The sequence below is a fragment of the Poecilia reticulata genome, linkage group LG11, assembly GCF_000633615.1.
Source record: "Poecilia reticulata strain Guanapo linkage group LG11, Guppy_female_1.0+MT, whole genome shotgun sequence".
Classification (NCBI taxonomy): domain Eukaryota; kingdom Metazoa; phylum Chordata; class Actinopteri; order Cyprinodontiformes; family Poeciliidae; genus Poecilia; species Poecilia reticulata.
Window position 1 is genome coordinate 19,035,392 of NC_024341.1, and position 27,509 is coordinate 19,062,900.

At 36.9% G+C, this 27,509-nt stretch overlaps 1 protein-coding gene and 1 pseudogene across 1 annotated transcript in view; both read right to left on the bottom strand.

Moving 5' to 3' along the window:
- LOC103472637 (toll-like receptor 13) overlaps window positions 1-3,826 on the bottom strand; it is a 7,751-nt gene extending 3,925 nt beyond the window's left edge. The window contains exons 1-2 of the mRNA XM_017307612.1: window positions 3,794-3,826; window positions 1-2,477 (exon numbers count right to left, since the gene is read on the bottom strand). Coding sequence (XP_017163101.1) covers window positions 1-2,450 — 2,450 coding nt within the window. The 5' untranslated portion in view covers window positions 2,451-2,477; window positions 3,794-3,826. The remainder of the gene's footprint in view (window positions 2,478-3,793) is intronic.
- Window positions 3,827-10,609: 6,783 nt separating this feature from the next.
- Window positions 10,610-27,264, bottom strand: LOC103472636 (uncharacterized; annotated as a pseudogene).
- Between the last annotated feature and the right edge of the window lie 245 nt (window positions 27,265-27,509).

Genomic DNA, 27,509 nt, shown 5'->3' on the forward strand with positions numbered 1-27,509 from the left:
CATCCCTGCTCTCCCTCCAACACTGGGAGCATCTCTCTGTAAACCCAGCCCTCATCGTGGACGTTATAGGACACAAAGGCATCGAACTGATGACTATCGTTCTTCTTCTTCCGTTTGCTGTCATAGAGAAAGGCCAGGAAGAGGTGGAATGCATAGACTAGATGCTGCCTTAGGAAGTGGTAAACCAAGGATGTGAGGAGAGTCAGAACGACTAAGCAAGTGGTGGAAATGAAGCAGAGAAAGCTGCTGTTGTTAAAGCAGGACTGTGTATGGAAATCTAGTAGCAAGGTTCCTTCTTTGCTAACAGGAAAGGAACATTTATATTGAGGAGCGTCTACTACTTGTGTCTGCTTGTTGGTCTTCACCCACTGGATGAAACCTGCATTTGAGCAGTCACAGGTGAACAGGTTGTAACTGAGGTCTAAGTAAGTTAGAGATGGGAGAGCTTCCCAAACAGACTCATTGATCATAATAATTTTATTGTCTGTCAGTTTCAGATATTTGAGTGCAGAAAGGTTGGCCTGCAGCAAAAAGCCCATAGATCTCAGCATCGAGTTGGTGAGATCGAGTCTCTGCAGGTTTGGGATTGGTCGAAACAGTTCAGGTTTCAGATTGGACATGTCGGTGTTTGTTAATGTCAGGCTCCTGAGATGGGGGTTGAACTGGAATGTATCTACATCTGGAGCTTCCTCAAACACATCCACAGCTTCGAAAGCTTCCAGATGTCCCATAGCTTCAAGCATTTCCTTTAGGCTCTGAAGATGAAAGGGGAGGTCTGTGCAGCCGATCACTGTGAGAGATTTTAACAACTTCAAATCACTTAAGCCACCATGTTTGTTTGGATAAGAATTTTTAAAAGCAAAACCTTTTCCAAAGTAAACAGTAAGATTTTCCAAGCGCTGCAATCTTTGAAGTTCAGGTTTATACCCAAATGGGAATGAGACATTTAGGTCCACCAGGTTCCTCAATTCAGGAAATGTTTCACTTTTCATCAATGTTAAATCATCACTTGCCATCTTTAAATGTCTTAGGGACTGTAAACCCTCAAAAGCATTTGAAAACAATTCATCTATATCGTTTTCACTCATGTCCAAGAACTCGAGCTTATGCAGGGCGACTTTAAATGTGTCTCCAAATGCTCTCAGCTTATTGTAACCCAGATCTAAATGCTTTAACTCGGTAAGATGCTCTAAAACGCATCTCTCCAGACTTGGAATCTGGTTTGTGTTCAGATTAAGCTCCACGAGACGGGTTGTGTTCTTAAAATCCTCACAGCTCAACTTTGAGATAAAATTGTTATCCAAGTGCAAGATCTTAAGAAAGGCGAGGCTCCTAATGTCGTATGAAACTCTAGTGAGCTTGTTGTCACTCATATTTAGGACCTGCAGTGTCTTCATCGATTGTATCGAGCCATTCGTCAGTTCATCTAAATTAGTTTGCTGCAGGTAAAGCTCTGTGAGCTGAGAGCAAGGTGCAAGTTTCAAAGTCATGTTGTTAATTTTGTTGTGGAACAAATCCAGCCGCCTCAGTGATTGAATTTTGCAGACAGCAGATAGCAGTCCTCTCTTTATCCAACTGACCACCGTATTTATTTTGAAATGTCTCAATGAGATGAGATTCTGCATGACGTTTTGCACTCCTTTCAAGGAAAATGCATCCTCGTCAACATAAAACTGCGTTATGTTCTCCAGTAACGTTTTGTCAGATATGTACCATTTTAGTTTGGTTGGTGTTAAACATGTTGACAGTTCTACCACCTGAAGGTGAGGGAAAATGGGTGTTGTGATGCTGAACTTCCTCAGGGAGTCACCAGAAATAAACAGCTGCTGTAAACTTGAGGATTTGTTCAGCAGGACGTTTTTGCTCTCAAAGGACGACAGTTCGTTACATCTAAGGCTGAGCGTCTGTATCTGTGGTAGCTGAAAGATGGGCTGAATGTCGGCAGTGGTTTTTAGCGCATTATAATCCAAGTTCAAAACTTTTAAGCTTGTCAGGAACCTAAAGGCAGATCTATGGATGAAATAAATACCACTAGAGCTTAAATCAAGCGTGGTGAGATTGGACAGACCCTGGAACATGTTTGCAGTCAGGGCGGAAAGGTCGTTGTTTCTCATCACAAGTGTTTCCAATGAAACCAAATCATTGAAACATCCATCATCCACAGAAGTGATGCCACTTTTTCTCAGACCCAGGTATCGCAACCTAGTCATGCCCCGGAAATCTTCTGTAATTTTATGAATGCTGTTGCCCCTGAGCTCAATTGAAACGGCCTCTTTGGGAATGTCGTCAGGGACGGAAACTAGGTCCCTGTTTGCACAGTCCACAGAAACCCCAGCGGACGGGCTGTCCTCATAAAGTATTGAACAGTTTTTCAGTGAATAAGTCAGAGAGAGGTTAATATGAAGGAGGAGACAGAAAAGTCTCAGGATGAAATTGGAAAGCAAAGCCATGCTTGTTTAGTTTGCTACGTAGATCATCTGTGGAGCACAATAAGCAACACATTTCTCATTAATAATTGCATTAATTGCAACATTTTCAGCTGGTGGGGTTCTCTTTCACAGTGCAAACGAACCAAACTAATTGAAAAAGCTGTTTCCCTCCTCGCCTGTGGTGGCGCTGCACCACAAGACGCTGAAGGAAATAGCATGCAAACCTCTGAAGAAGACACTGAACGCATCTTCCTCCTTTAAAAAATGGAAACAAAAATGGAGATTTTAGCGGTTGAAGGATTTATTTTTTATCTTTTGTAAAAGACCAACAGTCATTTCTCCATCTAACATGTTTGTTTTGGATGCATTTACCCAGAATGCCCTGTGCTACAGTCCGCTTCCTGCTTCTGGAGTGGTCTCCGGCCGCTTATGTCCACATATGCCTTCGAATCGAGACTTAGATTTTGAGGCGGACCAGAGTTTTTAAAAAAAAATTTTTTCTCAAAGTTTTGATTGTGCAATCTAACAAAGTAGACTTTCTTTTTTCCTTTTTTTAAGCCATTTTATCACATTTATATAACGTATTTATTTATTAATGCCAACCAAATAGTAAAAAAAAATAAACAAAACAAATAATAATCCTGAAATACAAATAATATTCTTTTTTTCCCCCAAAAAAACATCATTAATTGGATTTTATCATGAGAACCATTTGTCAAAATTTAATCTAGCGTGATAAATTAGCCTAAGAACCAGACTTTATAGGCAAAGAACAAAAATTTGATAAAAGCGGATGAAACGGGGCTGATGTGAATCCACCTGGAATTAATCTACAGAAATTTTATTTAATTTTTAGAAACTTGAATAAAAACAATAAGACAGAATTACAATTTTTCTGTTAGACTCCATAAGACTTCCTATTTTCCTGTCTCTAAACTCTCATTGTGAACGTTGTCTGGTATAGTCATTTACAGACTTTAACAAAACCCTAAGGTAAAAAAAAAAGTTAAACAAATTTCATAATTAATTTTATGAGTTTAATAGACTGGCTTCTCACCACGTTTGAAGATTTCATGACACGTGTGTCCAAAATAAACATCTGATCTCGCTGTCGAAGAGTTTTCCTACTAACTGTAAATATCTTTTGTTGTTCAGGATTCATATGATACATTGATCCTGCACACCACATTCAGTCTATTTGACTTCATGAGTTCACATTCATAGTGTTTCATGTATATCTAAACAACAAACTTTAATTTAATTTAAAGGTAAATGCTTCCTTTTCATGAAAACGTAGAAACTTAATTAAACTTTGTTCATATTTGTCAGTTGTTCAGCGATTAATAAATGTAATTGATACTCACTGATTGTCCTCACATCTTCACGTTCAATTTCTGGAGCTAAAATAGAGAAATGAGGACTGAAAGGGGTGTTCAACTATCTCTCTTGAGACTTCCTTAAATTAAAAAAAGAAAACTGAAGGCATGTGATGCATTTTGGCTTCATTAAAATGCTTAAAACACTGAAGGTGTCCAAATAGCATCAAGCCCTGTTGTTACAATTAATTTAAATGATTTGTCATTATAAATTAAGCATAGATTTAAATATAGATGATTTTACAAATACTGTAGATTTCTTTGAAAATTATATCTGGAAGGGTTTATCATGCTGTACGTTATTAGAGGTCAAACTACAGATAGATATTTAAAATGTCTTCAGGATAAGTTGAGGTGAGGTTGTTAATTTCCTTTAGTGGTAACATGTACCGACAAAACAATCCCCATCTGGATTTTGACCTTTTCCTTATTGTGTGTCACTTTAGTTCCTTGTTTCAGATGCATTGCTGTCCTTTCACAAGGTAGTTTACTGAAGTGAAAGGGGAGTGAGGCAATAAAACAGAATAAATAGAGTACAAAGTGTGGCCAGAGGAGGTAAATGTGTGGTTCTACTGTGAGGAAGTGATTTCACCAAGCACAAAAATTGGACGAAAGATTTGTTGGAAGCTTTTAATCATTAAAACACAATTTCTGTGTTTTTAATCGCATGGATTTGATTATTCACACATTAAATTAAATAATAAATCCAAGTAAATTTATTAAGTTGGTATGTTAAATAAATGTAAATAAAGTAAGTTTGACACACTTAAATCAATTACATTAACTTTTTTTTATGTTGGAGCTCTATCTCTTTTTTCAGTGTGGGGAGGTGTTTATTTTTTACTCAAGTAAAAGTAAAAAGTAGCCATCCAAAAAAAAATTGCGAGTGAAAGTGAAAAAGTATTTGGTAAAAAGTCTGCTGAAGAACTGAGTATCTGATCAAACTGTCAATCATTTAATATTTAAAAATTACATACTCTATATACAGAGCAAAAATATAAAGTTAAGTGGAATTTTTTTGTATTTTAAAGACGTAAATCACAATAATTCATATAAGTAACAAAAAATAACGCAAAAGAAAAGTTTTCCGAATTAGTTTCTTTCCAAAAATTTTTTAAAAAACCCCAAAAGACTTTAAAAACTTTAACAAAAACTGCAGGTGTGTCTGTATCTGGTGAATATTTGGTTAAAATATGTTTCAATGGGTAGGGAATCCAGATATTTTACTCAAGTAAGAGTAGCAATACTTCATAATAAAATTACTCAATTAAGAGTAAAAAGTACAGCATAATAAAAATACTACCCAACTCTGAGAAAAACCAGTGTGACGCACACAAATTGCACAGTCACATTTGTTTATTTTATATTGAGATTAGGTAATTTACACGTTATAAGGAGCATTTCAGTTGTAAGTGAAAAATAATTTTAGCAAGTTGGTAATCTGATTCTGAGGTGAATGCTGTTGTGGAGCGCGCCTCAAGGAGTAGTATGAACTCAGTAGGTCCGCCAGGCGGAGGAAACCTTATGATCAGTGTTGCTGCTGCCCGTCTCATCATTTCTCCTTTTTATTCAGGTAATATTGCATAAAATGCATACAAACTCACATATAGCAGAACTAGTAAAACTGTGTGTGATTTAGGTGCCTTTTTGCCAACATATTTGTGGTTTTATTAAAATTTAACCATGTTAACGGAACGGTTAGGCTGCGCTCGTTACCAAGCAGACCCAAGCTGTGTAATGGCGGCGCTCCACCCCTTCTTTAACTGCCGTAGACACCAAGCTGTGTAATGGCGGCACTTCACCCCTTCTTTATTAGTAGTAGTGTAGAATCCCGGACGCTCTTATAAAGTTTAGTTGTCATAGGAAAATGGCTAGTTTCGTTTATACATTAAATATAGATTATTATTGCTTTGGGAAAATATAAAAATAATTGATTAATAGACCAAGCAGAAACAATTGGGAATATTATTTCAGTTGATACTCACTTAACTACATAAGTTTGCTATGGACCTTACCAAGCTCCGCCCAGAAACGCCCCTCGAAAGTCTCACGTGACTGCATGTCTCACAAACAAAGCCTCGCGGTGTTTAGTTTCTATGTGTAATTTCATTTCGACTGACTCTCTGTAGAGTATTTCTGAGTCGATTAGTGTAGCATTTCTGCCGGATTTTCAAAAAATATCAGCCACAACAATGGACAAGGGAACCAACAAGTTCATGTCATCTTTTTTGGACGACATCAAGATTTTTGAGCCACGCGATGCCTCCAACATTGTGCGCGGCACAGCTAAATGCTACCGGTCGATTAGGAAAACAGCAGATCCTCACACCCTCAGCATAAATATAGCTGTGGACAAGATCACTGACGSCTATTGTTCTTGCAAGGCTGGGTAAGTCGGGCATTCATGGTTTTGAGGGTGATTTCTGTTGGCAAATGTTCGTATGTGCCTAGGCCTGATGCACGGTACTCGGAGGCTAACACAGTTAGCGTGGCTAACACGATTACAGTTTAGTAAAAAGCCATTTCAGGTGAAATAAAATCTTTAATGTATGTCAGATACGGTACACATTGCACATTGATCTGTTCAGCTAACGTAAGACTGTGTAACAGACAGGCTTCAAGACGTAGAAGTTGTATCGGTACTGCCATTATGCTGTACTTGGCTAAAAGGTTTTCATAATGGATGTGTTTATTATTGACTTTATTTTTTTCATTCACTAAACACAAAGAAAGCAAAGCAATAATACACCAGCAGACACTCCTTTGTTCTWATTGATCCTACGACGGTTGAGCTGCAAATGCGGTTGTGCACAAGCTTTGATCCAAGCAAGACTTTCCGTTTCACATTTTGGAAATCTGAATTTAGTTCCACAAATACGATCAGGATGCCTGACATCGCCTGTACAGATACCCCACTGACGGTGGAGAACCATTCTTTTTYGAGTCCTGACGCAAAAACTTTCTGCCGSTCTGCTAGTCCACAATGTACATTAGCATGTGTTTACTACTGTAGCTTGTGTTTGTGAGACGGTCACGCACGTGGTAGCTGCGCTGTGACGTAAAATGGGCATTAGCCAATGAAATGCGACCCCTGTGGTAAGGTCCATTGTGTGGAAAGCTACAGATTCATCCAAATGAAAGCACTATTTTCAGGTAATATGTTTAAAGATAAAGAGACATATGAACAAGCATATAAAAATGGATTATTTAAAAAAAAGATAATTATAAGGAGAATAGAAATGTATCTTAAACATATAAACATTATATTTTATTTATGTATAACAGAAATGTGAATTGAAATTAATTTTGAATACAAATTTGAAATTAAAGACATTAAAGCGGGGCTTCATCAAACCAGAACATGCTGCTTCCCGTCTCATCATTTCTCCGGGACATGTTTGACATGGATCAAATTGTATCCTTGGGGGAAAAAAACCTCATGCAAACTTTGAAACATGAAGGTGACGGTATTGGTTTTTATTTTGGGGATAATCTTTGCTTCTGCAGGACCTGGACAGCTCACCATCTTAGAATCCACCATGTTTATCAAAAAGTTATTGAGGAACATGTCTCATAAATAAATAAAATCTAAAGGAGAACTGGATGGTGCAACGTGATGATAGAATGTATCTAACCACCAAAATAAAGATCTGGTTCCRGTTCTCAGTTACAGAACTCAGCGAGCACTAGAGAAATACAGGAAAAAGTGAGTGGTTTTACAAAAAGAAAAGGAATGAGACCGTGACTAACGGAGCATAAAGCATGAGCATTTCAGGAACACCAGTGAAGCGAAACCAAATCTGAAAAAAAAAAACAAGAAAAAAGGGCAAGGTACAGTCAACTTAACTAAAATCATAGACCATAACAAAATAATTATTAATAAAACTTTATAGTAAGTTAAAGCCTCTACATCAAAGCAACTGATAAAWAGTATAAAGAATCAATGAATGTAAAAATAAGTGACTAAATTAATACCTAAAGAACCAAAAGAGCGAAGTAAAAAAACAAAAAACATTAAAAAAGTTATTACGTATTGTTTACCATTTTAGTTTATTTTATCTTCTCACAATAAATGAAGTAAACGTAACTTGATAATTTAWTATTTTTCTTGGGCTATGGTGTGCAGGGCAATAATTCATTTTCAGTATTTTCAATTTCCTTTTTAGCAGCAGATTCAGGTTATTTGTTTTTATTTTTCTCTTCCAAACCAGTAAAAAGAAACCAGTGCATTTGGCTGCTGTTTTTACTGTTTTATACATGTTATATACATGTACAAACATGTATAAAACTGTGATGCTAAAACTCTTTTGTATTACCAACCATGATTTAAAAGTGGTGTTACTTACTTTATTATAATGTGTAATTAATAATTACTTATTGAGCTTAACTGTTTGCCTTAAAATTAAGCTAATAAAATAGCAACTGGTAAATCTGTTTAGTGTAAAATGTTTAAATTGAAACAAACCCGTAARATGAGTAAAAAGTGACATTTGACAGATATGAACTTCATGTTTGGTTYTGCTTTCTCTGCTCGGCTGTGACAGGAAGCAAACAAGAGGAACAATAAGGCCCCTGTTCCTGAAACAGTGACAAGCAATGCATCATTCACACGGGAAATAACTGGTGTTTTCCCATTTCTGCATATTTGGAGGACAGAAAATAGCTACTTAATGAGAGAGTAATAATAATAACAGTTAACATTGTTTTTATTATATTCATAACATAGTTATAATCTTAGACATTCAGTTCTAGACCTTTCCATTCATCAACCTGTTTTGCATAAATTAGCGGTTCTCAACGTGGGCGGTACCGCCCCCCAGGGGGCGTTCAGAGGACGGCAGGGGGCGCTGACTGACATTTTTACAAAAGGGGGGCGCTGGGATGCCTTTGGGGGGTGTTTGGTCTAAGGTAAACTTTACACCTTAAATGCACAACAATGCCAGTTTAGACTTTGAGCAACTTGGTAAAACTGTATTGTGTAACATTAAATCATGCTTGGCTGCAACTGTATCGATGGCAGTTCTTCTTCTATTCAGTGTTTGTAGCTTCATGGCGCAGCTCCGCTCCGCATCAGTTCAGCGTTACACCGGCTGATGACGTTGCTGTGATTCACTTTGTCTGGTATTTATGTAGGCTACATATGTTTTTGCAGTTCTGTGATCATGTCAAAGCAGCAATTTATATTAAATTTATATTTATATTATATTAATGTTTTATTTCCATTTGAAAGCTGCCCACTTCCATGGAAGGACAACAGAAAATCGCTCTTACAAACATGTAATTACTAAAATCACGATACCTTCACTTTGTATCCCATTTAAATAAAGAAATCCCTCCATGGGTGATACCACGATAGAGAGCGTTCATTTTATAGCGTTAACACCGGTGCTGCAAGTGGTCCGACAGGAAACGGGTTTGAGGGAACAACGGTACCACAGCACTTTTAAATTTCAATAATCAGAATACCGAAATTGTTTCCGTTGTTTTAAAAGGTTTATGTCAGTCTGCCTTTTCCCCATCAATATGTTTCCCGACCGCCCTGCACCTTAGGGAGTTAAAAAATAAAAAAATAAAAAAAACGACGCGCACATTGCGCAAAATTCTGAAACATGAGAAGCGGGCAAAACGGAGCGACGAACTAGATGTGAATTATGGCATAAAAACAGAGAATCCGACGCTGAACAGTGAAAAATCAACACATGATGTGAAACACATGACGATTAGGCGGCGCAGCAGGTGATGAGTGAAGATTACTGATGGTCAATAAATGATAATGATTTAGCAACAGGAAAGAAACTAAAGTGGACATAGCAATAAACCAAGAGAGGATAAAACTAATCAAAGGAAACTAAATGAAATGAATGAAGAACAAAATGCAAGAATAAACTAAGAAACTAAATTAAATACAGAGGAATAAACTGGTATGGCAAGACCTTTCAAGCAATAATTAATACAGAGGACTGTATGGCAAGAATAAACAGACACTATTTCCAGATAAAAGGTAAAGTAATATTGTTGAAGTGCTATGGGCAGGGGCGCAACTACACATTATTCAGGTGGATGCGAAAACATAAATCGGCACCCCCACGAAGGAACGTAGAAACATACACTCCCCCCATTCCAACCCCCCTCCTCCAGACGCTGATACGTTTAGTGCAAAACTAGCTACATTTAGCCCGTTATGTGCGCGAGGTGAAGGAGCGTAAGGCACGCTGAAGTGTACGGTACACTTAAACATAATCGGTGCGCCGATTCAATACATCTACAATAATGATAGTAACATTAATAATAAAATAATTGTCAGTGCAAAGCCTACAAATTTTTTGGTGGGGGCGGTGAKGGACCTGGATAAAGGCTAGGGGGGCGBTGGCCCGAAAAAGGTTGAGAAACACTGGCATAAATCAAACACCATTTATGCAAAACATAAATGGTTTGTTTTGCATTTACAAAACATAAACATGCATGTTTTGCCAGAGCATTTATTTGTTTTTCTCAAGATTATTTATTGTGACTCAACGTTAAGATTAATCAACACTTTTTCTGAAATAATTTTTTTTCTTAGCACTCTAAGCAGCTGAAAATTGACATTTTAAAGTTWCTTTCAGTTTACAATTATTTACATTTGTTTGTGAATGTATTATTAATATATACTGCTTCGTTTATGTGATATTTATATTTTATGTTTTTAATGTTYTTTAAAATTTCAGTAAACATTTAAGTAATAAAAAACAAAAAACAGTTACTTGACTTTTTCTAGTTTTACATTATTCRCCATTTGGATCTTTTTCATCTGAGTTACTATTTTCAACGTCCTGCAGGTCCGTCCAGCAGCAGGTCGGTGTTTTCAGCGACAGCGCCCCCTGCCTGCAGAGCTCTCTGGACGTTCTGCCAGAAAACTCCCGGATGTTGTGCAGCCTGAGGCCAGCTCAGGTAGGTGCGTTTCTTCACCAGCTTCCTCATGCGGTAATATGGAGACAGATGATGAGCAGGAATCTCGTCCAAAAACAGCAGAATCAGAACATCTTTCTTCTCATCAAACAGGCGAAAACTGCAAAATGTAAAAAAAAAGAAGAAAAGAAGTAAAAATTAAATGATAATTCAAACTTTATTAAAATGGTTTTATCATGGCAAATAGTTTCCATCTATAGTTTCTTTCTGTGTTTGCAGTAACAACTTTATAGCTGCTATGATTTGCTGCCACATACTCTATTAGCACTGRAAATACATTTATTCTCATGTACAGGTGCATTTTAATTACTCATGTTACCATGGAAACTGTTATTGYTTTGATTGGAGCAAACAAAAACCCACAAAGTTGTCTCTCACATCATAAATCTTAATAAAATAATTTTTGATACAAAAGTATTTTATTTTGAGCTAAAAGTTCAGGTTTATATTCTATATTTATTTATTTATATAGTTATTGATCTTTTTTTAGTTTCCTCCAGTCAGCACAGCTTGTTAACTTTACAATAAAACATGATGCAAATTGATTAAACTATAATTAAGATGATATAGAAAGGATATAAAAAATATAATTATTTAATAATTTAAAAACTAAATGCCAAATGCATTTTAAACAAGCTTACTTACAAAACCCTGACCCTCTTAGTATTCAAAATTCAGGCATCTTCATTCAGGTTGTTAAATATTTTACAACTCAAGTAGTTTTATTTGGTTGTCCAACCGTCATTGGTACAATCTTCAAGGAGGTGTAGTTTTATGTCTAAGGTTGGTGGTGCTGTATCAAGAAGGTTAAGTGGAAGAAAAAAATGTGACAGGAACTGCTCCAATCACACTTTGTGTCTAATTATCACTTTACAATATCTTAATTTATTGAGATGCACATCCACAGAACAGAAGAACAGCAGCAAATCCAAAAACACAAAAATATTTTCATTTTAATTCTCAAATCTGATGACGAGAGAGTACAAAGAAAACTGTACTCTGTTTGACATTTTAAAAGCAATTTATTAAAAACAGCGCCCCCACCTGGCCATCTGGATCTCTCTGGAGCACCATTCGCTCTGCAGGTAGCTGCGGCTGATCACACAGATGGTCTTCCTGCTGCCGTAAATGGCATCAGTGATGTTCTCTATGATGGGTTTACCTGTGGACACAACGCAGTACTTTAATGGTTCTGACCAACTTAMMCTGCTAAAACCATAAAAARAGTGTCTGTCAAGACAAWGTCTTTAGAAAATGACACATTCTGTTAAAATTATATGCAGTCTTTACAATAAAGCAACCTTGCTAAAATAGTGAAACATGAGTTATTTTATTCTGATTACAACTTTGAATATGATTTGAAATTTGAATGGAAGTCACATGTGCCTAAAAAAAAGCACACCCGTCTTATAGTTTCCTCTTTATGCAAAGTTCACTGTGGTTTTAACAAGCTTTAAAAATACTCTGGTCACCTTTCAAAAGATGGTTGACTTGAAAAAGACTGTGAAGCATGAGAAACAAAATACGTTGCATGTTAATTTGCTGCTGTTGCATCTGAATTTGATCACTGTGGAACAGTTAAGAATATTTGTAATTATATTTTTAAAGTTTAATTTGAGATTTCACACTGCATACTGCACCAAACCAGAACAATATTTTATGTAAAATAATAACCTTGCATGCAGATCTGTCATTCTTTTACTGGGGGCTACAACTACAGACGTGAAATGTAAAAATCAAATAAATAAATAAAATAAAAAAAGCATTAAAACAGATAAAGGCATTCCACAGAGTTTAGTATCAGGTCCCACTCCAATTTCCATCTACATAACAAACTAAATTCTAGTTGCTATAGTTTCTCCATTTATCTTTACACTAATTATAMATTTCTATACTCCACTGGTCTCTCCCTAAATATAATTGTCGAAAGATTGTATCTTAATTTAGACTACTCTACATGGCATCTAGCACTAAACATCAAAGTCTTGTTGTTCAGTCAAAAAGCCCCCATGTGCTTCCACCTTTGATGAAATCCATCCATGCCAGGAGTTTAAAGGTGACCAATATTAGATCCTAAATAACATCACAGTATTTGATATTTGTATTGCAACGACAACAAAAATAGGCCTCATTTATACACCTGTTATTTTCATTATTGCTACTCGACTGGTAAATAGTGTGCAGAAGTTACATGAAATTATTTTTACGGCGTTTGTCGATGCCCTCTTCAAACCAAGATTWGTCACTTAATTTTTGTGTCAGTTGCAATAATGTGACCTTCCCAAAAGGGTTCATAACAGAGAAAGAAACAAGGACTGAATTCACCTGGTTGGAAGTCTCTGTGGTGCAGGCAGAGTCTCCAGCCCTGCTCTCCCTCCAACACTGGAAGCATCTCTCTGTAAACCCAGTCCTCATCGCGGACGTTATAGGACACAAAGGCATCGAACTGATGGTCATCTCCTCTTTTCCCCTTTCTTTGGTCGTAGAGGAAGGCCATAAAAAGGTGGAATGTGTAGACAAGATGCCACCTCAGGAAGTGGTGAACTAAGGATGTAATCATAGTTAGAAGAACCAGACAAAGGCTGGAAATGAAGTAGAAAAGGTTTCCGTCATCCCAACAGGACTGGATGTCAAAGTCAAGTAACAAACTTCCTCTCTTGTTGATGGGAAAGTAACAGATGTATTTATGAGTGTTTGCCACCTGAGTTTGCTTGTTGTTCTTTGTCCACTGGATAAAACCTGCGTTTGAGCATTCACAGGTGAACAGGTTATTGCTCAGGTCCAKGTACGTTAGAGACGGGAGAGAGTKGAAGACTGTCTCATTAATCACAGTCAGCTCATTGTTGCTCAGTTTTAGATATCTGAGTGCAGAAAGATTGGCTCGGAACAGAAAATCCAAAGACTTCAGCTTAGTCTTAGAAAGATCCAGAGCCCGTAACTTATGAATTGGTCGAAAAACTTCAGGGTTTAAGTTTGACAAGTCGGTTTCCGCAAACGCCAGACTTTTCAGCTGTGGGTTAAACTCAAACGTGTTGACATATGGAGGGAAGGCATAGATGTTCACAGCTGTAAAAGACTCCAAATGCTCCATCCGCCTCATCATGTTGTCTGGTACGTTATAGGGAAGGCCAGGGTGATCTCCGAAACAGATAGCTGTCAGTCTTTTCATTGACTTAAAGGGAATATCTGGATTATCATCAATGTTTAAATCAGAAGTTGTAAAAGTGTTTTGTTCAACGTATTTGAAAGTAAAAATTTCCAGTTGCTGTAATCCATAAACAATCGGTTCTCTGTGTAGTAAAGGTTCATGGTTGTTCCTTTTAGGAAATGTTTTAGGTTTTCCCATTTCAAAAAAGTATGTCCCGGCATTTAACTGCTTCAGTGACTGCAAACTTTGATAATCACGCATTCTTAGAGCTGGTATAAGGGTGTCTTTTATATCCAGGAACTCCAGCTTCTTTAAATAAACCTTGAAGGTGTCTCCAAATGTCCAAAGCGGATTGTCACTCAGATCCAAGCGCTTCAATTCAGTGAGGTTTTGAACAGCACACTTATCCAGTTTGGCAATGCGGTTTGAGTTCAAGTAAAGCTCTGTAAGATGTGTTGCGTTCATAAAATCTTCACAGGTCAGCGCTAAGATGCGATTCAAACTCAGGTCTAAGAGTTTAAGGTGGGTGAAGGTCCTGACATCCTGTGGGACTCTGAAGAGCAAGTTCTGACTCATGTTCAGGGACTCCAGTAGCGTCATTGGTTGTATTGACCCTTTTGGCAGTTCAGTCAACCTGTTGATTGACAGGTCCAGATCTGTGAGCTGGTAGCATGTTGGGAGCTCAGTGGGAAAAATTTCAAGATCATTGTCCAACAAGTCCAGCCTCCTTAGTGTTGGTATTTTGCAGATTGTTGACAGCAGTGCTTTTTCAATCCATTCTGTCAATTGACTCAACTGCAGATGACGCAGTGAGGAAAGACTTGGTAGGAGGTCTCGGGCAGTTTCGTAGGTCACCGTTCTTGATTTAAAATAAAGCTGTGTTATGKTGCTGAGTAATGTTTTGTTAGGTTTATCCCACTTWGCTTCAGATTGAAGTGAACATGCAGACAAATCTATTTTCTGTAGGTAAGGAAAGACTGGTGTTGTTATGCTGAAGATTTTCAGRTACAGACTCGAAACGTCCAACTCATTAAGGCTTGAAGACAGATTCAGCGGCAGGTCTTTGGTCTCGAAAGACTTAAATTCACTGCAACCTAGGCCGAGCCTCCTTATTTTCGGTAGCTGTAGGATGGGCAGGATGTCAGTGATCTTTTGTATCACATTTGTATTTAACTCTAAAACTTCCAATTTGATGAGGAAACTAAAGGCAGAGTTATGAATGAACTCAACTCTGTTGTCTTTAAGGTCAAGCAGAGTTAGGTTGGACAGGCCCTGAAACATGTTGTTTGTCAGGTTTTTAAGTTTRTTTATGCTGAAGGAGAGAGTTTTTAATGAAGTCAAGTGACTGAAAGCTCCATCATCCACATGAGAAATTATATTGCTCATCAGATTCAAAATGTTGAGTTTTCGCATCTCACTGAAATCTTCTTTGTTAATTCTTTGAATCAGATTGACGTGGAGATCGACTGAAGCAGCATCTTTAGGGATRTCATCAGGGACAGTCAGTAGTTTCCTGTTTGCACAGTCCAATGAAACATCAGCAGATGGATTCTCCTGATAAAGTATGGTGCAGTTTTTCAGTGAATAGGCCAGAGAGGGGCTAACTTGAAGCAAGAGACAGAGAAATGYCCAAATGAAGTTTGACAACAAACGTCTTTTGGTGAGCATGTTTGTTCCTGYTGATGCTGCTGTTAATGTTCTTCGAGGATGATCATCTGCAGACAACATACATATAAACTAATAAAATATACATCCACACCGCTCCATTATCCATTATGGAGTTATTTATTCCTACTGTTATAGAGCTTGGTATTTAAGTGCATTGGTAAAAAGAAAAATGGAGGCTTCGTGTTTGTTTGGTAAAATATTTCTTTGACCTTAACAAGGTTGATCCAAGCWTTTYCTTGGCAGATTGACTTAGTTCAGATGAGTGATTGACATAATATTTTATCTCAATATTTTATTTTTTAATTGCAGTGATATTAAAAAGTGTGATAGTATTTTTGTAGATAACTATCACTACGGTGCCTCCTGGGTCTCAAATTACCATCATACCTTCGACTTAGGCTTCAACTCAAATATTTTTCCAAGCCTTTTTTAGAAATCATTATCATATATCTTAAAATATAATGCAGTCATCTTTTCAATCATTAAGATTCATCATAGATTATCATAAACTGACTGATTTATTTTTTTGAGAGAAAAGAACAGAAAACACAKGAGATGTAGAGACGGCTGAAATTAAGATGTTGGCATTTATTTTCAGTTCCTGATGTGCAGATTTAGAGGAAAGCATAAAACATTTCTAATAGGGTTGTCATTTTTGAGTGCCATTGTTGCACCAAATCTACCTAAATTTATATGCACCATTTAATAAAAAACAAAAAATATAGCTTAAGTTACATTACATGTTGGTATTTTTAAAATTTTCAGTTATGCTTGCTTGGAGATTTWAAAAAAATTGTTTTTCATACTTACAGTCGGTGATCAGATCTTTGTGTTTTGTCTGTTGGTCATGAACTGTAAAGTGTTAGAGAAGTGAAACTTSTCTAATATTGTCCCCCCCTGGAGAGTTGAGCTGTGAACTCCTCCTTCATCTGGGTGAAGTACAAATTGTATCAGCATTAGACTTGACAGTAATCAGCCACCAAAATGCTTGTGCAAAACTCAGAATGCAGTCGCATTCTGAGTTATTTTAATCTCTGATTGTGTCTCAAAAACATAAATAATTTGCTATAGTGTCATCACCAAAATTCACCAAAAAGGTTTACGATCCTTAAACCTTAAACCAGAGGCTTTTGACTCCTGACCAAGCAGTTTGTTAGCCAAGAAATTAGCCTTCATGGTTTGCTTGTTATTTTTAATAAAAAATTGTACATATTTGTGTTTTTCTAATGCTTTATGTCAAACATGGGCAAAGTATTGATTCAGTCTGTCCACATAAGTACATGTCTTGGTAATTTATTGTTGCGTAGCAATTGATCACCAGCCATAATGATAGGCTAGTTCTTTTCCAGAGAGAAGACCAATCTAGGAGTTTCTGATCAGGATTGCAAACTATATTTACAGTTGTAGGTAAACAATCAAATCTAATTGACACCTCGAAGGGGATGTTGATGGACACATTGTATAAAATATTAATGTGTAACAGAACATCTGTAGTGATGCAGCGCACCAACCAGGACATGGTGTGCCAACCGTCATATGCATGTTTAACTTTCCCCTGGCAAAAGCTGTGTGATAGATAACAATAAATAATGTCTGTACCAAAAGTGAAAGGTTGGGCTTGTAGCTAGGAAGCTTCTCGGCCTTTCCTGAAGGTAGTAATTAAATCATAAAAGCACAAGTGTAAACATATAAAAACTTTGTCCAAAATTATAAGAAGGATTTGATTCTTGTAATGTCAAAAAAGTTTTATTAAAGGTGAGTAAGAAGATTTTAAATAATTTGCAGAATGTTACTTTTTGTAAACAAGAAAATAAAAACAGAAGATATTTTCTCATAAATTCCCTTGGACATTTTTTATCGTGATGTACAACAACAACAACAACAACAACAACAACAACAACAACAACAACAACAACAACAACAACAACAACTCCCAGATATTTCTGGAGTAGAGACTATCAGTGTAATAATTTGCTTGCTGTAGGATACAGTTCACCAAAAAAAAAAGAAAAATGAAGGGCGAGCACTAGATGGCGCTTTTGGTCTATCATGGCTGAAACAGAAAAGGAACAAATCATCAAAACTCTGGGATCTCAACCTTCAGAGTCAACAAAAGGTCATCCTGTTACTGTTGGTGTTGAACCATAATGTAACTTTAACAATCTTATATCCAAAGGATGTAATAATTTTATGGCAGGTTATTAAAACAGTTTCATATAAATGAACTAAGTTGTTTTATGATTTATTGAATAGCCTGTAAAGGTCAATTCAAATTAAGATGACTTGATAAACATCCTGAATGTCTTCACAGTATAGACAGTAAAACAAAATACATGTATGATAAAGCCTTAAGAAAACTGAAATATATGAAGAACAAAAGGTTAAATAAACAGATAACATGTTAATAACTAAAATAAGTAGTTAATTAGTTTTAAATATGCACTCATATTTAATAAACTAGAATCATATTTCTATATTGTAATTACAGACATTGTTTTCAAACCTTTATTTCTGGTAATTATAATTTTTTTTTACATGCAACTCATGAAACAAAATATTAAAGATTAGAATATTACATCAGTAATTAAAGGAGACATGTGGGTTTAACAAAAAATGTTTGCGTGCTCAAATGTTGTTTTCAACCAAATCTCACCTTAACTTATTGATTACATAAATCTGTAATAGAAAAAGTAAATTGGAAGATAATTCAGCTCAGTGAGTTTAGAGCTATGTTAAAGTTTTTACTGTCCTGTTGATCCAATCAGCAGGTTGGTGTTTTCAGCGACAGCGCCCCCTGCCTGCAGAGCTCTCTGGACGATCTGCCTGAAAACGCCCGGATGTTGTGCAGCCTGAGGCCAGCTCAGGTTGGTGCGCTTCTTCACCAGCTTCCTCATGCGGTAATATGGAGACAGATGATGAGAAGAAATGTTTTCTAAAAACAGCAGGATCAGAACATCCTTCTTCTCATCAAACATTTCATATTACAAAGAAATTGTATTAGTATAATAGCAATGTTTTAGTTTTGTTCAAAAAGGTTAGCCTATCAAAATGACAACATTTCAAGTCTGCTGTAAGTTGATTACAGTAGATTATGAAGTCATAGATTTATTGGATTGCTGAGGTACCAACAATGTTAATATTGGCACCTTTTGTCTCACTATAGCTTGGGATCCTTTTCATGGGACGTGATGACCAGATACCAAGTGAGCAGCATATAGCTCAATGAGTACAAGTCCCTCTGGTACAATTGCTGAAGAAAGTCAAACCAATAAAATGATTAATTGTATCCAGCAAGGACGGACTGGCCATCAGGAGTATCGGGACTGTTCCCGGTGGGCTGGTGCAGCCAAAAAAAAAAAAAAAATTAATTAATAAATAAACTAATAATTCAACTCCATGCCAGTTGATGGCATTAGTGCATCAATTTGTTGTTTGCCAACTACCAATAAAGACCAGAGAAGAAGAGGAATCAGAAGTTCAAAAATGGAGAAGAAACAAAGGGAGAGCGCAAAATTTGAGAAAAGACAAAAGGCAGACATGAGAAGAGAATGCCGCCAAATGTCAGAAACCGAGAAACACATTTTCTGCTGATGCATCGTCCTACTGCAGTTTTCACATCTATGCCTGGAGGACAACATGACTCTTAGGTAATGTGATGACATAATTTTTCTGGCTTGCTAACCTTTAGCACAATGCATCTAGGGTAGTTTGACTGTAAAAACATCAGTTACAACCAAATACTGTCTCAGGTCACCTTATAAAAAAAGTAGCATTAATAAAACAATTGTGCTTAGCCACTTATCCCTGGTGCAGTTTTCCATTTAGGTAAAGTGAACCACCTGATCTTATTGTCAAGGTAAATGCATTTTTCTGCTCAGTCAACTTAATTAATCATTGGCCAATTTATCACCAGGGAAAAACACACATGTACATTCGAAAGGCTTAATGTAAAAGTTTACAGCATTAAAAACCGGAAATTACAAGGTCAGTGGTGCTGTGGGCCGACCTCAAATGGAAATTTTACAACTTATACTATTCCATAATCTAATACTTATTTTCATTTTAGTTTATTTTTATTCTATTAATTCTTATTTTTTCAGGTAAACAACATATTTTACATTTTTCCACTAAGATCCAGGTCCGTGCATTACCTGACAAGCTGCATTAGTGCTAAAGACTAAATTTGTCCAAGCATCAAATCTCACAGGATTGCTGCTCTGTGACACGCCGAGTCAACTTTCCACTTTCTGCTGCCAAATTTTTTTTTTTTCTTTCTGCTTAAAAAGACTTAAAAGCAACAGTCGACCGCCACCAGGCCATCTGGATCTCTCTGGAGCACCATTCGCTCTGCAGGTAGCTGCGGCTGATCACACAGATGGTCTTCCTGCTGCCATAAATAGCATCAGTGATGTTCTCCAGTATGGGTTTACCTGTACACAAAACACATGTGTTTTATTAATTCTCTGCATTGTTGCTCAGTTTCGATGAAGACCAAAGGCTTTGAAAAGTGTTATTTTATGTTATCCAAAGCATTATGCTGTCACCACCACTTTGTGAAGAAAATTTAATATTGTTTTTAGCTAACTTCCTTTCAGTAATGGGTTTTTTCTTGCTTTCTTTCCAATGCGGTTAGATTTCTGGAATCAACAACCAGCAGTTGTTATGTTAAAAGATCCTGCTGCTTGGTCTGTGGATTTCTACAGCTCTTCCAGAGTTACCATGGCCTTCTTGGTTGCTTCTCTGATCAGTGCTCTCCTTGCCAAACCTGGAAATTTAGGTGAATGCAATGTAATGTAGGTGGAATTCAGTCCATCGTATTTATGCAGATGATGGACTGAATTCTGTGAAATGTTCAGATCTAGTGGTACTATTTTACGTCCTAACTTCCCCACAACTACATGGCTGCCTGTCTGCTGTGTTTTTGTATTAATGACTTTGCTTATCTTACCTTCACTAACAAGCCTATTTAGTTACACGAGATTTTATTTTAAGAATAATAGTAAACGAGGCCACGTACAAATATATGCCACTCTTTAAAGAGTTTCGCTTGTAGAAATTCTGAAAAGCAAATGTCTTTTTCTCCCACTTCAGAATGATACTCTACTTTGTGTTGGGCTATAATACATATTTAAATGAAATGCAACCTTTTACTGTTTAAGTAGTATGAGTGTTTTTTTTTACAAACAGCATCTTGGTGGTATTCACAAAATCCTCTCTTATTACAATTACATGTTTTTACGTAATTGTAATAAAAAAAGGAAAATGTAATCAGATGTAGTGCTGTGTTCTGACATTTGATTGATAAATTTTTTATATGGTGACAACCTCTGGTTATTAAGTATACACGTAAACCACTCAGTCATTTTCAAAGGTTACCACTAAATGGCTTTGTCTTATTTTACTTATGTGATTTTGAACTTTGTGCAGCTAGATTCTAAGTATGGATGTGTAAATGAGGTGACCTAGCAAAGCTTAAAACATCCACGTTAACAAAAAGGTGCATGAGAATGTGACTGGTTGTTGGACTTCTTTATTTTGCAACAGTGGTGTTAAGAATTCGCTTAGAGAAAGTTCTGTTTTTGAGAATGTTCTGTAAAACCACGGGTTTGTATATTTGAAAGGTTGAACTTTCGTTCAGCTATTTAGTGAAGATACTTCAAGCCCTTTGGTAGAGCTGATGCACACAGACTTACTGAATATTCCTCAACATTCCTTAAACGTTTGTTCTGAAGTTAACATGAAATGAGAAATAGGCAGGCTGTGTTAAAAAATGTCTCGCTAGTATGAACTGACTTCCAGCAATCCTCCAGAGAATCAACAGTCCTTCAGATGCCAACATTAAAGCTGGGTGTGTTTGGTTGTACACCGATGCTTTAGGTTTTAAAACCTATAAGAAATAGTTACATTTTTAGATAAGGGAGCCAGAATTTGTTGAGATCTCTGTGAAGAGTCCTTATGTCCCTCGCTTGTAAACAACTTGAAAAGTTGCTACGAAAAATGCTAGAAATGCAAAACTGGAAGAATAGAGGATCCTTGAATTCATCAGGACTGCGCCACTTGAGATATACAAGTGCTGCTCGAAAATAAAAAAAAGATCTTCACTTCTGTGTGAAAGTTTCCACAGTCACTCCACAGACACTCGAGTGAGCAGAGAAAGGCTGATTTCAGATGCAGAAAAAGGTCGCAGATGCTCTTTGTAGCACTCTTTCTTTAACATCAAAACATGGAGATTCACTCTCAGTTTTTACGTTTTTTACAGTTGGTTTAAATAGCTGAAAAGAAACTAGATCAAATAATTTCACAACAATCAGGTGGTAATTGATTTAATTTTTGTTTTTCCCCATTTACAATTTTAGTGACCCGCGTGTGCAGAAGAATAACTTTGACATCACATAGCAGTGTTTTTGAAAGCCATAATGGATGGCGTCGTTTGTTTATCAATGGGAGCCAAATGAGCCATAAAGGCTACATTCGCAACTTACATCCAACTTCTTCACAGCAGTCTGAACAGCCCGATTCAGATCTTTTCACCCAAAAAATCTGATCTGCGCCACTTTCACATGTACAACTGATTCGGATACGATTGTTTTCAAAGCGTCTGCAGTCTGAATGGTCATTTTAGTCGACTTTTATCTCATTAACATGAGACATCCTCATAATTTTGTAACAACAGAAGCCAGATGCAGTAAAACTGGACATAAACAGTGGCTAAAAATGATGGACTCATGAGAGAAGCCTCATCTGTGAAGCGCATCACCTCACAATCCGTCCACTCTTTGCTTTCACTACGCATCTAAACAGACTTCTCTACAGAAGCTGCAGTCAGTGCTCCACAAAAAGCCATTTCTATTCTTATGCTTTCTTTGTACGATCTTCTTTCATCTTGTTGTGATCTTGTGAGGATACTGCTGAATAAACTTTAAAATTGATCCCGTAAACGGCTCCATCCATAAACAGTGAAGTCTATATTCCTGTTCCGCATGTGCAGGTCGCACAGAAGTCTCACTGTGGTCGGGTTTAATTAGTAGTACGAAGGAAAAAAATGTATTTCATTAATAAATCAGAATTGAACATCAAGAGCTGCTGTGCACTCAAAAAACACAAAATCTTACCAAGTATTTTTGGTCTAGTTATTTTACTACAAATGAAATGAGACTAATATAACTTATAAGTAACTTTTCAGGAAGATATGTGAGCTGGTTTTAAGTCGATAATTCCTTAATATTGTTGAAAAAGAACTAGTTCGATTGGCATATTATTTCACTTGTAACATGTTACAAATGCCTTGTCACAAGTAAAATAAGCAGCCAATCGAACTTGTACTTTTTCTGCACTCGACTTAAAACAAGCTCCTGTATCTTGCTGAAAAGTTAATTGTAAGTTAATTTAATTTCAAGTGTACTAAGATATTTTCACTAATTAGACCAAAATTACTTGGTAAGATTTTGTGTTAAGACTGCTGTGAAAAAGTCAGACATAGCAAACAAAGCGGATTTGGGTCACATTTCCCTGCTGTTTGAACGTAGCCCAGGTTGCAATTTTGTGCACCAATGGATGAGTATGGTAAAATTTTGATACGAAACAAGTTTATGCATCTACAAAAGTAATGTTTTTTAATTCTGTGATTTTTCTCAGCGTCCTGTTGGTCAGATCAGCATGTCTGGGTTTTCAGGAGCGTCTCCTGCCTGCAGAGCTCTCTGGACGTTCTGCCAGAAAACTCCTGGATGCTGTACGGACCAGCTCAGGTAGGTGCGCTTCTTCAGCAGCTTCCTCATACGGTAATATGGAGACAGATGATGAGCAGAGATCTCCTCCAAAAACAGCAGAATCAGCACATCCTTCTGCTCGTCAAACAGACGAAAGCTGCAAAATAAAAAAAAAATAAAAAAAAATAAGAGTAGACAAAAGCAAATTAAAAACTTTAAATCTTTTTTTTAACTGCATCAAACCATCATATTTGGTTGAGAATGAGTTTTATCCAGATGAATGAGCATAGTGACAATTTCAGGATCATTGATGAAGGATCAATAAAGGGATTTTCCCAATGTTTATTTAAAAAAAATCCACATAATAACAGAGTTGAGCCCCACCTGGCCATCTGGATCTCTCTGGAGCACCATTTGCTCTCCAGGTAGCTGCGGCTGATCACACAGATGGTTTTCCTGCTGCCATAGATGGCGTCAGAGATGTTCCCTATGATGGGTTTCCCTGTGGATGTGATAGGTGTGTCTATTTTATTCTATAAACTTGAAAAATGAGCTCCAACATATATATTTTTTCCTATGTGTTTTATTCACTGAAGGAGTTTCCATGTTTATAGACTGAACTCCCAATAGAGTTGCCTTGAGACCAGTTGTAATCGTCTCTGTTCTGTTATCTTATTTTGAGATATGTGCTTTTATTTTGACACGGTAAAACCAGAAGTAGTTTTTGCTCCACAGAGGAAGAATACAAACACTTGCTACTAAGCTAGTTGTTTCTATGCTCCTATTCCTTGCTTTATACTAAAGCTATCTGCATGTTGCTCTTAAGACACTTTTGTCTAACAATATGGGTATTGAAGATTTTGTTATCTTCAGTACTATATAATTTAATTTTCTACTATGGCGTATTATGGCCATTGAAGATAGTAGAAAAAGGAATACATTTCTACCAGAAAAAAAACTTGGTTATTTTTGAGTTTCAAAAGTCAAAATGTTTCACTTTTGAAATTTTGCAATTTACATGATTTTGAATCTAAGAGATACATCTCAACATTTCTAGATTTTTCTGCTACATTTTCAGTGTTAGAAATTCATAAATTTCCAACATTTTTATAGAAAACTTCTGAGATTAATCATGAAATTTCTATGTTCTTCTACCACATTTTCGACTTTTGAAATTCAGAAGTTTCCAAGTTTTATTTATTTATTTATTTGAACATTTCTGAGATCAATCTCAAAATTTCTAGATATTTCTGGCATATTTTCAACTTTTAAAATTCAAAAATTTCCAATTTTTTTCTACAAATTTTCTGAGATTAATCTAAAAAATTTCAGATTTTTTTTTTTTGTTTGGAAATTTACTACTCTTCTTTTTCTCTACCTGCAATCGCCCTAATGCCCTGTCGTGATTTTCTTTCTAATGTACCAGCCTGTGTTGTTCATATTTGTGCACTTTAGTTCTATGGTGTTAATAAATATCAGTAAATGGAACTGGACTCTTCCATCCAACCAGTTTCTCATACAACTGAGCATTTTTGTCATAAAACCATCCAGCGTTCACCTGGTTGGAAATCTCTGTGGTGCAGGCAGAGTCTCCAGCCCTGTTCCTCCTCCAACATGGGAAGCATCTCTCTGTAAACCCAGTCTTCGTCATTGATGTGGTAGGACACAAAGGTATCAAACTGAGGATCGTCTCCGTCTTTCCTTTTCCTGCTGTCGTAGAGGAAGGCTCGGAAGAAGTGGAAGGTATAGCCTAGTTCCCACCTCAGGAAGTTATAGACAAAAGATGTAACGAGAGTTAGAACAACCAGACAAGAGCTGGAAACGAAGCAGAAGAAGCTGGAATCGTCCCAACAGGACAGGATGTCATAGTCAAACAGCAAGCTTCCTCGTTTGTCCGTAGGAAAGGAGCAGATGTACTGATGGGTGTTTGCCACTTGTGTTTGCTTTTGATTCTTTGCCCATAGGATAAAACCTGCGTTTGAGCAGTCGCAGGTGAACGGGTTGTTGCTCAGGTCCAAGTACGTCAGGAAGGGCAGAGTGTGGAAGACTGTTTAGTTAATCACACTGATTTCATTCTAAGCCAGTTTCAGATATCTGAGAGCAGAAAGATTGGCCTGCACCATAAAATCCAAAGCCTTGATCTTACAGTTGGAGAGATCAAGAGTCTGCAGGTTTGGGATTGGTTGAAGGAGGTTTGGATCCAAATTGGACATATCAGTCTCTACAAATGTCACACTCTTGAGTTGTAGGTTGGACTGAAAAGCGTCTGCAAATGGAGCATTTATGTAGACATTCACAGCTGTAAAGTCCTCCAGAACGACCAATGTTTCATAGGTTGGAGCAACGAAATGGGTACATTCAGAGGAAAACCTTGGTGATTGTGTCTGCAGATGACAGTGATGCTTTTCAAAGACTTTAACTGAATTAAAGCCCAGTAATTCATCGACTTATCAGTTTTTAAAGAGGGAACCATCTCAAGGTTTATTGTTAAATTTTCTAAGCACTTTAATCCTCTGAAATCTGGTTTATACCTGTGTGTAAGTGACACAGTAAGGGGTCGTACATTGTTTATTCCTTTAAATGTTGCAAGTTTCACTCTTTCAAAGGACTTTGATGCCACATTTAAATGTTTTATAGATCGTAAACCTTGAAAAACACCCATTTCTAGGTCCGTCACTTTGTTGTCACTTATATCCAAGACCTCAAGCCTATGAAGGGTTAACTTAAACACATCTTCAAGTTTCCGCAGTCTATACACACAACTTTTCAGCTTGGTAATGTAGTTACCATGCAGGTAAAGCTCTGTAAGGTGGGTGGTATTTACAAAATCATCACAGCTCAGTTTGGAGATTTGATTAAATTCAATATTTAGGATTTTAAGTGTCGAAAGATTCCTTATGCCATACGGCACCTCTGACAACTGATTGATTCTCAGGCTGAAAGTTTGCAGATTCGTCATTGACTTTATTGAACCTTTTGATAGTTCATTTATGTGTGTTTCTCCGAGGTCAAGCTCTGTGAGCTGGGAGCAAAGTGCAAGCTTTAGCCTCAAATTATTCAGATGGTTATCCAGCTTCCTCAGGGTTGGTATTTTGCAAACTGCAGATAGCAGCTCCTTAATGAATCTGTCCATGTTATTTAGTCTCAGGTGGTTCAGTGAGTCAAGACTCTGCAGGACTTTTTGAAAGCTTTTGAAGGAAAAACAAGGTTGACTGGTGTATAAAGGTGTTATGTTCTTGAGAAAAGTTTTGTCAGGTATGTCCCAGTTCAGGAAGGTACAATTTCTACACACAGCAAGATCCAACTTCATGATATTTGGAAATATTGGTGTTGAGATGCTGAAAGTTCTCATGTTAGGTGAAGAAATAATTAGCTCTTTGAGATTTAAGGTGAAATTGTGAAGCAGGTGTTTGGTCTCGAAGGAGGAGAACAGATTGTGTGTGAGGTTAACCGTCTGTATTTGCGGTAGCTGGAAGATCTGAATGTCAGTAACTTGTTGGATCTGATTGGTTTGTCAAGTCTTGGAAAGCGAACGTCTGAATGGAATGAATGTTGTTGTTGCTCAGGTCAAGCACAGTAAGGCTGGACAGGGCCTGAAATATGTTATTAGTCAGGGTGGAGAGGGTATTCCAGGTTAATTTAAGTGTTTTCAGAGTAACTCAAGCCTTAAAAGAACCGCTGTCCACACCAGAGATTTGATTATCTCCCAGATCCAGAATTCTCAGCTTTGATAAATCACAAAAATCATCTGTGTTAATCCTCTTCAGCTGGTTGCTGTTGAGTTTTACGACGGCAGAATCTTTGGGAATGTCATTAGGAACAGCCACAAGTTCCCTGGACGCACAGTCCAAAAAAACATCATCAGAGGGATTCTCCTGATAGAGAATAGTGCAACTTTTCAGCAAAAAAGCCAACGAAGGGTTAATATAAAGCAGAAGAAAGAGAAGCTGCAGAATTGGGTGTGAACGGAAACTTCCTGCAGCAGCCATGCTTTTATGGTGATTGTGAGGCTGTTATTGTTTTTCATCTGCAACATAAATACAGACACCAACAATAGTTAGTCATGGGTTTTACATGGTTTAAAAAGTATTAGGAAAATCTATTTGAGGCATTCACTTTGAGTTGAATTAATCTGATGTCTGAAAAAATAAACACATAAAACATTCATAATACTGAGGAGGGGACACATTTAGTCATGGTTGTCTAATATAGACAACCATGACTAACTATTATA